Source organism: Oncorhynchus nerka, linkage group LG12, assembly GCF_034236695.1.
Source record: "Oncorhynchus nerka isolate Pitt River linkage group LG12, Oner_Uvic_2.0, whole genome shotgun sequence".
NCBI lineage: Eukaryota > Metazoa > Chordata > Actinopteri > Salmoniformes > Salmonidae > Oncorhynchus > Oncorhynchus nerka.
This window is the reverse complement of record NC_088407.1, coordinates 26,618,092-26,632,893: the sequence shown is the minus strand read 5'-3', so window position 1 is coordinate 26,632,893 and position 14,802 is coordinate 26,618,092. Positions and strand designations below refer to the sequence as shown.

The following is a 14,802-nucleotide window of genomic DNA, read 5'->3' as shown; positions in this document are numbered from 1 at the left end:
CACTGTCATCCACTAGGGCTTCTATCACCACACAGTCACTTCACTTCACCTCACCAAAAACATCTACGAAAAACATAACATAGCAAATACGATACAGTATTCTTTTAGTGAGCTCTCATTCAGGATGTACACTCAGTAGAATAGATGGATAGTATGCCCTCCCATGATATTGTTATTGAGTAAGTCCATGGTTCTAGTGGCCTAACATCACACTTAAAATCAGGGATTGTGTTTACATTTACATTTAAGTCATTTAGCAGACGCTCTTATCCAGAGCGACTTACAAATTGTTTGATTGAGAATAATGTACTGATCACTACATCGAATTACATAATACATAGCTCACAGTTGACTTGGTATAGATAAACTGCCTCGTCAAAATAGTTGGTTTATTGTTGCAAAAATTGTCAATTTGAATTGGAAGTAGTATGACCTACAGTATGAGAGAACTAAGAGTTCTGAGAAATCTGGCTGAAAACCACATAAATAGAGAAACAGAGGGAGAGAGAGAGTGAAAGGAGTAGAGAGACAAAGGTATTGTGTGCCTGAGGCCAGCAGGCCCTAACATAGCATAGAGACATCCTCATCTTGTGTTCATCACAGACCACAGAGTAACTGTAAATCAGTTGCTTGGTGTGTGAGGGTGTATAAGTGGCATGAGAGAGGAAAACAATTTTCAACACGACAACATCAAGATGCCTGAGTATGGCCCAAATAAATACATTCAACTTCCTTTGTCTTGATTATTGTTGAAAGCTTTATTCATCTTATCACAAGCAAGTCGATATGAAATGGCAGAGAAGCAAAGCATTTCTTGTATTAGTTGCTACAGTTAAAATAACAAAGCTAATACAGTTAAATAAGAGCTCATGAATTTTAATTGACGTCTGTTTTATTGTTCTACAGTCTGATCCCAGAGTAGACCGTCTCTTCCTCCATGTTGCTTCTCTGTCTTCTAGACCTGTTCTTCTTGTTGCTCAGATTCAGAGCTACATAATGGAGACTGTCTGCATCGTGGGCCTGTGAATGACAATGATAAAATGGAGGAGAATATTACTAACTATATGTTATTATTAATTTTAACTGAAACAATTTAAGCAATTCTACTTACCCGAGTATCCAAAGACGAGACTGGCTGCACCTCTTGTTTGAGAGATACAACCCCTCACTACTGATACAACTGTAGATGGTGATATCAAAGAAGAGCAACTTCAAAGAATAAGTCACATACCTCTGCACTGCAGACATGCTCTCTTGTTCATATTGTAAATGAAGCAAGTCAGGAAAATGATCAGGATTAGAGAGAGAGCAAATGCTACTCCTATGCAGTACACCAACAGTGGAGAGTCCATTGTCTGTGAAAATAAATATGGGGGTATAAGTATAGTAACTATATAGATGATTGCATGTTTTCTTATGTGATTTAAATAAGTAGTACTGTGTACAGTTTTACATAGTTGATTATTCAATAGATATAAACAAAACTGTAAGATGTATTACCTACCCTTGATCTCCAGCGTGTTCCAGTTTCCAGACAGCATCTCCCCATGAGGCCACAGCACAGTAGTAAGTCCCAGCATCAGAGAGGCTGAGGTTCCTCTTGGGGAGGTTGTAGACACAGCTCTGTGTAGGAGACCCAGCCTCAGGGCTCCTCTCACACTGATCACACTGATGGGTGTAGTTGATTACTGGTTGGGATTCTCTTGAGCCATGTCTGACCCAATAATCTCTGACAAGAGAATGAGTAAGATCATTTCCCTATTTTCCTGCTAGATTAATTCATTTAGCATTTTATGAACACAAAATGAAAGAAGCAATTTAAGTTTCCTTTGACAGCTAAAAGAGTTCCTTCTCCAAATGCGTTGTCAGTTATGAATAAAGCACACTACAATAGTATGTAGCTGAGTCCCCTGACTCTGTCTTGGAGATGGTCAGGTCACAGCTGTCAACTCCTCTCTTCACACTCAGATGTTTAGTTTCCAGGGAAGATAAAGTTGTTGTATAAAAACTATCTTGATTGGTTTGAAGTGATGATGCCATGAGTAAAGGCATATGTCCAACAGCCTGATTGAACCAATCAACATAGTTCATCAACCTAGATGGACAAAAGCAAGGGAGAGTCACACTACCTCCCAGATGAGTTACTATCATCATATCTGGTTGTCCATAGTAAATGCACAAACTGTAAAATACAAAAAAGAAAATGGATCAGAGATATAGATTCAAAAACATATATACCCATCACAGGCAGTTGAAGTTGACACAATGCAAAGTTGTTATGCTTCCAACTTTGACAGATACTATAGACAAAGGGCTGACTGGGACTGTGTCACAGATATAAACTTGATCTAGACACAAAAACAACATTACTTATTCAAATATATTAGCCATTATACAAAATACAACCATTCCAGTGTTGGATATAGATACCCCAAAGTGTGTGAATAATACAAAAATACCTCTTGTATTTTTTAGGAAGCACATTAACAGAAATATTAAGGTTTAACTCACCCATTTGTTTGTGAAATATCATACACAGTGACATCATCTTTGAAGAGATTATTGCGTGTGGAAAGTGTCTACCCATTTGAACAACACTTCAACAATGGAGTAAAAGGTGATTTGATCTACTGGTAGGCATAGGGTGTTTCTCAATATGCATACTCCGTGCTCCACACTCTCATGCTCCAAGTGGATTCTCCTAGGACGTTCTCTTGAGTATGTTCTTGTGAGGACGAGAGTGGGGAGAATGCATAAAACATTACATTTGAGAAGCACTCGCACTCCACCTACTGTATTACCACACGCTGCCCCTCCCCATTCACTTCACTTCACCTTCTTCCAGCCATGATAACGGCAACAATAGACGAAACAAGACCTACACAAAGCAAACGTTTTCCTTAATGATTATAAGCTACATGTGTGAATCGTAATAATCTATCTTGCCATATAGTTAAACAGGCAAAAATCACCTAAAACTAATATTATACAAGGTAGATGTACATTTTTCATGGGTAGCTACCAATTCTTTGTGGCTAGCTAGCTATCCAGTTAGCCCTATTGATTTACTATGGACTTGGGACTTACCCATTCACTAAACCATCTTCCAGCCAGGACAATGGCAGTAGAGAGGAAACAAGATATACACAAAGCAAACATTTTACTTTATAACTATCAGTTACTGTACCTATTTGTAAATCGTAATAATGTAGCTAACCAGATATTTTAACAGGCAAAAATGTTAAGGCGATGGGTTCCCCTACAGGAACTCCCCCCCCTCTCCACCCCCCCCCTCTCCAGAAACTGTAGAAATGTCATTTCCATCACAGTCCTTTCCATCACAAACTTATGTGTGGAGGAAATTACAAAGTGGTGGAAATGACACAAATCCATTATCTTATTCGTTTTTACTTAACTTATAATTTTTTTTTTTTACTTTAGGCTTATTTAATCATGTTTAAAATGCATTGAATCTAGAAAATGCTCCAAGGTGTGCACAAATTAAAAACTAAGTAGTATTTGTCTTTATTTTTAGAAGATGCCACATAAAACAACACAGAGGTCACAGACACATAGAAACAACATTTTAAAAAATCATATATGATACCAGGAACATCTGCAAAAAGACAGGGAGAGATACTGGAAGAAAAAAATAGAAGGGAGAAGTGAAAGAACAAAGAAACAAGAGATTGTAATGTAACCAACGGAATAGAAGACAGACTTTAAAGAAAACAGTTGCAATGGAGACCTATCAGCCAACACACCACCTCAGTCAACAGATGACTTGCAGCCAGAACATGAGGCTAACATGCCTGCCCCTAACTTACCTACTACCCCTGATGCACACCCTGGTACCCCTTCCTCATCATCTGCAACATGAATGAGATGTTGAATACTTACTGGAAGGAAAAAGGTTGGAAGAGGTCGCTCAAAAGCATACAGAGATCTTAGTATGACAAATGTCAAACTTGATAATGCTTTAATAAGGAAAGTGAAAAATACAAAAAAAGGTATGATCGACTGATGAACAAAATGAAGAGACAAGATTCCCCAAAGACAAAGACAGAACAGCAAATGAAGGGAACTCCGAAGAACTTGAGAAGGACTTTATTGTTTCGGAATGCCATCATTGAAGAGTTGAAACAAAAGTATAAAAAAATGTGCAGTGTCAAAGACAAACAAATGGCATCAAAAATTCTCAGAGGCAACATCCTGAGAAAGTATGGCCTGGTCAAAGCGCAAACAGAGAATTCGGATTTTCAGCAAAAGCAATGAGGGCAAATGAAAACAGGCCATCAAGTCTTCAATACTCCAGGAGGAATCAGTATAACAGAATTAACAGAGCCACAGAAAAGAACATCACTAAATTATATGAACGTGATGACAACCGCAGAGCAACAACAGGGGAAAGGGACACACTAACGAGGAACAAGAAGAAAAAGCAGAAGCACTTCTTGAACGGCACAAAACAGAACCTTTATCAGAAGTTTAAGAGGGAATATTCAGAAATTCAAATGTTCTACTGTGAATTCTGCCAAATACGTCCTTTTGGGGTTGTCAAGCTAACAGTCCAGGATAGGGACACATGTCTCTGCAAAACCCACACCAACCTCCAGTTCATGGCAGACAAACTTCAGCATCACAAAGTGATCAACTGCAGCAACGTTGAGAACCTTAATGAGTCTTTGTGCTGTGAGAACCTTTCTTATGTCTTTGTGCTGTGAGAACCTGAAGAAAGAGTGCATGTATAGAGAGTGCTCCCTTTGCCAAGCAAAATAGCTTAAAACATCTGACTTTGATGCTGTGAGAAAAACAAAGCTGAAGAGAGAGAGAAGAAAAACAAAGTGGGAAACATGGAGAAGTTCCCTGTACATTTGACAGTAAAATAAAATGTATGTGGCACACTGCAAATTCTGTTGGAGGACTTCTCCAAAGGTTTGAAAGAGAAGTTGGGGAAACACGTTAAAACATCTGAACTTTAAGAGAATGCATGTGCATGACTTTGCAGACATGGTGGAAATTTGACCCTCCACACCTGTGTTGGATATACCACAAATTAAACAGTTTCTGCTCACTGAGCTCTTCTAAATCTGGGCCCATTTCTCAAAAACAAACTTGCTCTGCCCATCAGCTACTGCTGTACACTTTGTGAGTGATGGGCCTACTACCCAGTATAGGTCTGAAATGTTTAATTAAAATGGTTGTTGTTCAAAATGTTTGCAATAAAATATCGTTTTCATACTATTTTTTTTTTTATGCATAAATGTCATTTCCACCAACATGGAGATATTATGTATAATTTACATACATTTATATGTTTTAGATATGGAAATCATATGGTTGTTAATCTCATAAAAAGGTTGTATGGAAATTTGATTTTTCAGTAAAATAAAATTTTCAGCTTTCACCAAGGAAAGTTTATACACACTGCAAATCACTTTAAATAATATTCAATACAAGTTCATGTAGAAATGTAATTGAAATCCATTATAAATAAATTGTATGATATTTCATTTTCAACTAAAATGTATGTTTAATGACTTGATGGAAATGACATTTGTGTATGTGTCACGATCGCCGTAATGAGCGGCAATCGTGGCGCAGCGTGATTGAAGTTCCACATCTTTATTTCGGTGGAACTTTAAACATAAACAATAAACCAACAACAAAACGTGAAGAAGTGGTGCACATCCTCAAACACAAAACAATATCCCACAAACACAGGTGGGAAAATGGCTACCTATATATGATCCCCAATTAGAGGCAACGATTACCAGCTGCCTCTAATTGGGTACAATAAAAAAACACCAACATAGAAAATTTGAACTAGAACACTCCTTTGTCACGCCCTGACTTACTACACCATAGAGAAACAAGGGCTCTATATGGTCAGGGTGGGACAGTATGGCTGTCTGGGAAAATTGACAAAAATATATAAATTCCTGAATAGTACAATCGCAGCCATTATCAGATATAGTTTCTAGACAAACAAAGACAAGTACAATACTGGTAAAATGGTGTTTGAATAAGTTTTCATTTCTGAATGTTTGCACGGCCAAAGTGCCCGAAGTTGCATAATCACCCGTGTATTCATCGATGAATCACTGATGCCTCTCTCTAAAAATGCATACTCTATCAAGAAGGTGTTCAAATGGTATGAAGTCAGAGTTACTGGTATGTATTTTTTCATCATTTGAGTTGGTTTCTGAGACTACATTTACATTTAAGTCATTTAGCAGACGCTCTTATCCAGAGCGACTTACAAATTGGTGCGTTCACCTTAAGACATCCAGTGGAACAGCCACTTTACAATAGTGCATTTAAATCTTTTAAGGGGGGTGAGAAGGATTACTTTATCCTATCCTAGGACTAGTAGCACATACAGTGCCTATAGAAAGTCCACACTAACATTGGGTTTCTTCACATTTCACTGTGACACAAAGTGGGATTCAAATGGATTTAATTGCCATTTTTATGTCAACGATTTACACAAAACACTCATGTCAAATTGGAAGAAATTCAAACATAAGATTAATGGTAAGAATTGGGCAAGTCATTAAACATATGAAATAAAATCATGTTTATTGAACCATCACACACATATAGGCAGGTTACAGAGTTCCATGTTACAACTATTATCATCAAAGGGAGGAGTTCAGACATTTGCAAAATCATTATATACATTTTGTTGTACACTTCTACAAAAACAAATGTGTCCAGTCAGTCAACCTCAGCCACTGTTGGTGAGTATTTGAGACTTCTGAAACCATCCTAGTATCAGGTTTCACACTTGCTGGACACTTATGCTCTGCATCTGAGCGATTCTATGTCATTATTATGAGAATATGCCAATGCAGTGACTGTCTCTACAGCTATTACATTTTATAGCAAATGAGGAATGTACAAAACAGAAAAGTCACACAGACACAGTCAAGCTCAAAGTGGAGGTCAGTAGGGCTCAACTTAAATAATGATGCTGATTGGAGGACTGTCACATCCTGACTTGATGACTCACACCAGAATAGATGGTTTCTTCCTCTTTCTGTTCTCTCCTCTGTCTCCTGGGCTTCTTGTCAGTGAACTTTAGGCCAGCATAGTTCAGGCCATCATCGTCACCGTGGAGCTGTGGGGATGAAACAGACTCACTCAGTTCAGACTCTGGGACAAATCTAATGCTGTACTCTTATGCTTATCCAGACGCACTCTTGATACAGTGGAACTGATCCAGCTAACCTGTTGGTCTGTGGTGTTGGAATGAGGATTCCCATAGTGGCTTTGCTGAAAAGGGGTCCCCGCTAAAAGGCAAAGGTCAAAATATTCAAAATATTCTAAACCTTTTCTTGTTTACTAATAAAAATACATACTTCTGTGAATGTCATATTTTCTGCTTCAAAATGAAGTAGGCCAGAGAGGTAAGTGGTAGAAGGAGGTCGAGCCTTCACCATTCTTTATGATCTATAACTATTATTACTATTACTATTAGTATGAAGACATTTACTGTACCTGCACAGTGTTCACATTGTGACCTCTTCATTCTCACACAGAGGATAATGTTGACAATCACACTCAGAATCACAGTAGTTGTCAGGCAAGATATGATGATGAGGAAAAGAAGATTACTCTGATCGCCCAACAGGTCTGAAACTTAAAAAGCAAGGCTTAATTATTTTCTATATTTATTTATTCCTCAATGCATTTGACATAAAAGTTAGCTATTAAAGTTTTATCATTTGAAATCTACTATATTTCAAACCATTTGAGAGAAAAGTAGTGCTGTATTTTGGTTATGCACAACTTACCTTCAACATCCAGCTTGGTACCATTCCCAAACAGTATCTCCCCACATGAGGACACAGCACAGTAGTAAGTCCCAGCATCAGAGAGGCTGAGGTTCCTCTTGGGGAGGTTGTAGACACAGCTCTGTGTAGGAGACCCAGCCTCAGGGCTCCTCTCACACTGATCACTCCTGTCTCCATTGTTGTAAATGATTCCTGGATGGGATTTTCCTGAGCCATGTCTGAACCAAAATACACTGTGTTCTCCTGCACAGGTCTCAGTGTGTATTGTACAGTTCAGAGTCACAGAGTCTCCGGGCTGAACTGACTCAGACACAGGCTGCTGGAGCACAGACATGTGGTTGGACCATGAGTCTAAAGAGAGTGAGTAAGATCATAGTTTGTACATTCTTTCCTGCTAGATTAATTATTTTAGCATTATATGAATGCACTTCAGTACCAACATTTAAAAAAACACAAGTTACCTTTGACAATTAAAACAGTTCCTTCTCCAAATATGGCTTCCCTCGCTAACAAATTAACACAGTAGTATGTAGCTGAGTCCCCTGACTCTGTCTTGGAGATGGTCAGGTTACAGCTGTCAACTCCTCTCTTCACACTCAAATGTTTAGTCTCAGTAAAGTCTTTGTTAAAGTTGTTGGAATAAAAACTATTTTGAGTGTGATAAAATGATGATGCCATGAGAAGAGGCTTCTGTCCAACAGTTTGCTTGAACCAAGAGACTTTGATCAAATGAGATTGACAAAAGCAATTGAGTGATACACTTTGTCCCAGTTGTGTAACTATCACAGGGTCTGGTTGGATTACATCCTTGTTAAGTGCACAACCTGTGAAGCAAACAAACTAAATCAATCAGACAAAGGTAAAGTACAGAATTATACATTATTGTCATTATTCAGACTACATAGTCATTCAAATGGATTCAAAAAGACTGACATAAGTAAAAGGATCCAAAAATATCTAAAGAAACCGTATTAAAAAGGCTTACTTACCCAAATTGGCGTAAAACAAGATTGTCCAATATATAATCATAATTTCCTTTCTGAACTGTATAGTGTGAGGGGTCTGACAACAGGGCACCTTTTATATGATGACACTCATTGGGTAATCATTATGAAGTAGGAGGAAACACTGAACTTAGTGATTTTATTGGCTGTCTGAACAGGCATTAAACGTGTAATAAAATCTACAATGTAACATGTGACCTGTGTCATACCATAGTTAGAACAGCTGTTCAAGTTATGTAATGTCAGAGTTACTGGTCTGTATTTTTTCATCATTTGAGTCGGTGGCTGAGACTACTGGTACATACAGTGGGGAGAACAAGTATTTGAAGCACTGCTAATTTTGCAGGTTTTCCTACTTACAAAGCATGTAGAGGTCTGTAATTTTTATCATAGATACACCTTAACTGTGAGAGACAGAATCTTTTAAAAAAACATAAAATCATCACATTGTATCATTTTTAAGTAATTAATTTGCATTGTATTACATGACATAAGTATTTGATCACCTACCAACCAGTAAGAATTCTGGCTCTCACAGACCTGTTAGTTTTTCTTTAAGAATCCCTCCTGTTCTCCACTCATTGCCTGTATTAACTGCACCTGTTTTAACTCGTTACCTGTATAAAAGACACCTGTCCACACACTCAATCAAACAGACTCCAACCTCTCCACAATGGCCAAGACCAGAGAGCTGTGTAAGGACATCAGGGGTAAAATTGTAAACCTGCAGAAGGCTGGGATGGACTACAGGACAATAGGCAAGCAGCTTGGTGAGAAGGCAAAAACAATTATTAGAAAATGGAAGAAGTTCAAGATGACGGTCAATCACCCTCGGTCTGGGGCTCCATGCAAGATCTCACCTTGTTATGCATCAATGATCACGAGGAAGGTGAGGGATCAGCCCAAAACTACATGGCAGAACCTGGTCAATGACCTGAAGAGAGCTGGGACCACAGTCTCAAAGAAAACCATTAGTAACACACTAGGCCGTCATGGATTAAAATCCTGCAAGGTCCCCCTGCTCAAGCCAGCGCATGTCCAGGCCCGTCTGAAGTTTGCCAATGACCATCTGGATGATCCAGAGGAGCAATGGGAGATGGTCATGTGGTCTGATGAGACAAAAATATAGCTTTTTGGTCTAAACTCCACTCACTGTGTTTGGAGGAAGAAGAAGGATGAGTACAACCCCAAGAACAACGTCCCAACTGTGAGGCATGGAGATGGAAACATAATTCTGCACGACTGCACCGTATTGAGGGGAGGATGGATGGGGCCATGTATCGCGAGATCTTGGCCAACAACCTCCTTCCCTCAGTAAGAGCATTGAAGATGGGTCGTGGCTGGGTCTTTCAGCATGACAACGACCCAAAACACACAGCCAGGGCAACTAAGGAGTGGCTCCGTAAGAAGCATCTCAAGGTCCTGGAGTGGCCCGAATAGAAAATCTTTGGAGGGAGCTGAAAGTCCGTATTGCCCAGCGACAGCCCCAAAACCTGAAGGATTTGGAGAAGGTCTGTATGGAGGTGTGGGCCAAAATCCCTGCTGCAGTGTGTGCAAACCTGGTCAAAAACTACAGGTAACGTATGATATCTGTAATTGCAAACAGAGGTTTCTGCACCAAATATTAAGTTCTGCTTTTCTGATGTATCAAATACTTATGTCATGCAATAAAATGCTAATTAAGTACTTAAAAATCATACAATTTTATTTTCTGGCTTCTAATTAAATAAAGGTTAAATAAAATAAAAGTGATGACTATGTATTTCATGTCTGTACGCTTGTGTTTCATGTCTAAACGCTTGTGTTTGTTATATTGTTCTATGTTCCGCTTATTATTAAACTCACCAGATGCACTTGTTTTCCCACTCCCAGCATATACATTACAGAATACTGCCTAAAGAAATGGAAGCAGCAGTTAATCAAGACATCTCCCAGACGGTTGAAGAGAGTGAGCCAGCACCAAGTGAGCTAGCACACCAGTCCACTCAGCAGTAAACCCAAGTTAACGGATGACCATCTGTCCCTCCCAGATAAATATGATGGAACCCTATCTAAATTCTGTGGAATCCTAATCCAGTGCTCCCTCTATTTTGCACCCAGATGGGAGCTCCCACCACTGAGAGGTCCAAGGTTGCCACGGTTTTTTCTCTGCTGACTAGGAGAGTGTTGGAGTGGGCTACAGCCGTCTGGGAGAGAGGAGAGGAGGAGATGATTCATTTAATTCATATGGCTCTATTCAGAGGTATCTTCGATCATCCACCGGAGGGGGGTGAGCGCCTATTCCAACTATGGCTGGATGACCAAACCACTGCTGAATAGGCGCTCACCTTCCGGACAGTAGCAGCATCCAGCTGATGGAATGATCCGGCATGTCGAGATGACAACCTCTCCTTGGATGTACTCATCGCGATGGCCATTCGTCTGGATAACCTACTTCGGGAGCGTCGGTACGCTCATCAATGTAGACGGAAACAGCTGGGGCTCTGTCCCTATTGTGGTCAAGGAGTGCTTCAGCAGTGTGCGGTACGGCCTCACTCGGGATCCAAAGGAGCAGAGGGACAGTCATGTGATCTTCCACCCCCTGGGGCAGGTGTGAGTACCTCATCCTTTTCTGCCAGACCCTTTTTAGTGTCTATCACACTAGCTGGCTGTTCCTCAGGTGCTGTTTCTACAGCGCTAGTGGATTCCGGTGCCGCGGGGAACATTATTGACCAGACCCTTGCCTTCTCTCTTAATATCACCTCATACCCTATTTCCTCTCCGTTTCCGGTCCAAGCCCTTGATAATTGACCACTAGGATCTGGAACACATCACCACACCACTCACCCTCACCGAGGAGTCCATTCATCAGGAGAATATTCCCTTCCTCATCACGAGTGCACCAGCTCCCGATCATCCTCAGCCTCCCACGGCTCCAACACCACCTTCTTGCGGTTAAGGATGAAAATGCCATAGAACCTGAATGCCATAGAACCTGCTTTCCTGTTCAATTCTCATATCGTATCCCCTGTGGTCTGGGACGTAGATGTGGACATTCGCCAGGCTCTGGAGAGGGAACCCACACCCACTAACTGTCCTCCTGAGCGCATCTATGATCCCATAGAGGTAAGGGAGCGGCTGTTGACTTGGGCACACACAGCTGTTGTCGCTGGACATCCTGGGATCTCCCATACTATTCAATCTTTCCGAGTATTGGTGGCCCAACTTGTCACAGGATGTTATTCGGTACATCAACTCCTGTTCGGTGTGTGCTCAAACTAAGTCCCCCCGGCACGCTCCAGCAGGGAAGCTCCTTCCGCTTCCTGTGCCTCAGCAGCCTTGGTCTCATCTCTCCATTGACTTTGTTGCTTTGTTATCTCCCCTCTGACAGTTTCACCACCATTCTTGTCGTTGTGGACACATTTTCAAAATCATGCCAGTTTATTCCTCTCTCTCGTCTCCCCACAGCAATCCAGGTCGCTGAGGCACTGTTAAAGCAGGTCTTCTGGCACTATAGCCTTCCGGAGGACATCGTTTCTGACCGTGGCCCCCAATTCACCTCACGGGTATGGAGGGCTTTCATGGAGAAACTAGGAGTCATGGTCAGCCTCACTCCGGGTACCGGCCTCAGTCCAATGGGCAGGTGGAGAGGATGAACCAGGAGCTGGGGAGGTTCCTGAGGAGTCACTGCCAGGACTGACAGGGGGAGTGGGCCCGATTCTTTCCCTGGGCAGAATGCAACCAGAATTAATTACGTCACTCCTCCAATGGCTTTGTCCCTTCCAGTGTGTCCTGAGTTATCAGCCGGCCCTGGCTGCGTGGACTCCGAGCCAGACTGAGGCCCCTGTGGTGGATGAACGGTTCCGACGAGCAGAGGATGTGTGGAGTGATGGTCATGTGAGGCTCAAGTGTGCCGTCCACTGTTGGAGGACATTCTGGACCCCAACATTGTCCGTGACTTCCAACTTCGCCAACCGGCCCGCTCCTCATCCTCCAGGCCGCCTCTCTGGCCGGCGTCGTCCTGCGGTTGGAGCCACGCTTTGGGGGAGGGGGGGGGTACTCCCGCTCCTCCCGCTCCTCCCCTCCGGCGTTCGACATTGCCGGTTTACCAACCACCGGTCATGGCATTCATCATTACTCTCACCTGGCATTCATCATCACATGCACCTGCAATTCATCGTTAGGCTAACCTGGAGTCCATAATTTCACTGGTTACATCCCTTATATCTGTCACCTCCTTAGATCCTGTCACGACTTCCACCGAAGGTGGCTCCTCTCCCTGTTCAGGCGGTGCTCGGCGGTCGTTGTAGCCGGCCTACTAGCTGCCATCGATCAACTTTTCCTTTTCGTTTGTGTCTGTCTGTATTGCTAACACCTGTGTCCTATTAGTTGATTTCGGTGGCTTTATTTACCTCCGCTGCCTGCTAGTCTTTGTGCGGGATTGTTTGCTGTGGTTATTTTGTTAGGGGTGCGTGTCTGCACCACAGGGTTTTCTTTCACAAATGTACCGTTTTGGTATGTGTTTAGGAGTAGAGGTTTCTCCTCAGTGTTGCGTTTCTTTCCCTGTGTGTGGCGACCTCTTTTGGGCGTATTCCCCCCCATGTTGTTGTTGAGTTGGGACTTCTGAATAAACTATTGTGCCACTGGGACTTCCTTGCTCTCCTTTGCTCCTGATTCCTGCACCTCCCTCCTTCAAGGAGACATGTAACAGTTCCATTCCTAACGCAATATTGACTGTGTGTTTCCTGTCTGTTTGCTATTTCTGTTTGTTCTATGTTCCATTTCTTATTAAACTCATCGCTGCACTAGCTTTCTGACTCCCAGAATGTACATACACCTTTGTCTTGATTATTGTTAAATGCTTCATTTATCTTCTTACAAGAAAGTCATTTTCAAATGAGTTTGGCAGATAAGCAATGCACTTAATTCATTACAGTTACAGCCAATAAAGTTAACAATTAAGGCTGTCATTCATCCAGTTCTACTGTCTGTTCCCAGAGTACACCGTCTCTTCATCCATGTTGCTTCTCTGTCTCCTAGACCTGTTCTTCTTGTTGCTTAGATTCAGAGCTACATAATGGAAACTGCATCGCAGGTATTCTGCTTACCCCTGCATCTGAAGGAGAGACTGCTGGACCTCTTGTGTGAGAAACGGGTCCTGAAAAAAAGATACAACTGCTTATTCCATTACAGATACATCTGGTGATATCAAGAAGAGCAACTTCTAAAAAGGAATTTACTTGCTACATGCAATATTCATTTGTTTTTTATGGACTTCCCTTACCTCAAGGTTTTCCTACTTACAAAGCATGTAGAGGTCTGTAATTGTTATCACAGGTACACTTCAACTGTGAGAGACGGAATTTTGGCCCACTCCTCCATACAGAACTGTGAGAGACAGAATCTAAAACAAAACTCCTTAAAATCAAAAGTAAAGGGATTAATTACTTTAAAATCATACAATGAGTATGATTTTAAAGTAATTAATCCCTTTTGTTTTTCTTCCATTGTGGTCCATGGGAGTCATACAGTAGTTGGGACCTGGTTGGCCACATGTTATAACACTGTCATACTCTATGACTTCCATACAGTCACTTTATAATAAGGAGAAACAGAAAACATAGTCTTTGCTTAACCAACAATATCTCATATACTATTTATTCTTATAAGGGCACAAGGCGAGACCCAGATGCAGACACAGGATGCAGATGGTTAAAGTCCAAGATGTTTATTAACAATCCAAAAGGGGTAGGCAAGAGAATGGTCGTGGACAGGCAAAAGGTCAAAACCAGTTCAGAGATCCAGAAGTTAAGAATGGCAGGCAGGCTCGAAGTCAGGGCAGGCAGAATGGTCAGGCAGGCGGGAATGGAGTCCAGAAAACAGGAAAAGGTCAAAACTGGGAGGACTAGTAGAAGAGAATAGAAAGTAGGAGCACGGGGAAAAACACGCTGATTGACTTGAACATACAAGACGAACTGGCACAGAGAGACAGGAAACACAGTGATAAATACACCAGGGAT

The 14,802-nt window shown here is 41.4% G+C and overlaps 2 protein-coding genes across 3 annotated transcripts in view; both read right to left on the bottom strand.

The window, feature by feature from the left end:
• Positions 1–855: 855 nt before the first annotated feature.
• Positions 856–14,802, bottom strand: part of LOC115138025 (uncharacterized) — a 96,911-nt gene continuing 82,964 nt past the window's right edge. The window contains exon 6 of the mRNA XM_065025428.1: positions 856–1,020. Within this exon, the coding sequence (XP_064881500.1) occupies positions 901–1,020 (120 nt within the window). The 3' untranslated portion in view covers positions 856–900. The remainder of the gene's footprint in view (positions 1,021–14,802) is intronic.
• Positions 6,587–14,802, bottom strand: part of LOC115138018 (uncharacterized) — a 47,994-nt gene continuing 39,778 nt past the window's right edge. Inside the window, exons 1-6 of one of the 2 annotated variants that reach the window (XM_029674407.1) lie at positions 8,789–8,860; positions 8,261–8,623; positions 7,800–8,150; positions 7,504–7,644; positions 7,234–7,295; positions 6,587–7,123 (exon numbers count right to left, since the gene is read on the bottom strand). In XM_029674407.1, coding sequence (XP_029530267.1) covers positions 6,992–7,123; positions 7,234–7,295; positions 7,504–7,644; positions 7,800–8,150; positions 8,261–8,623; positions 8,789–8,828 — 1,089 coding nt within the window. In that variant the 5' untranslated portion in view covers positions 8,829–8,860 and the 3' untranslated portion in view covers positions 6,587–6,991. Of the gene's footprint in view, positions 7,124–7,233; positions 7,296–7,503; positions 7,645–7,799; positions 8,151–8,260; positions 8,624–8,788; positions 8,861–14,802 lie in introns of those variants that run through there. The other variant, XM_065025425.1, reaches the window with a different exon arrangement.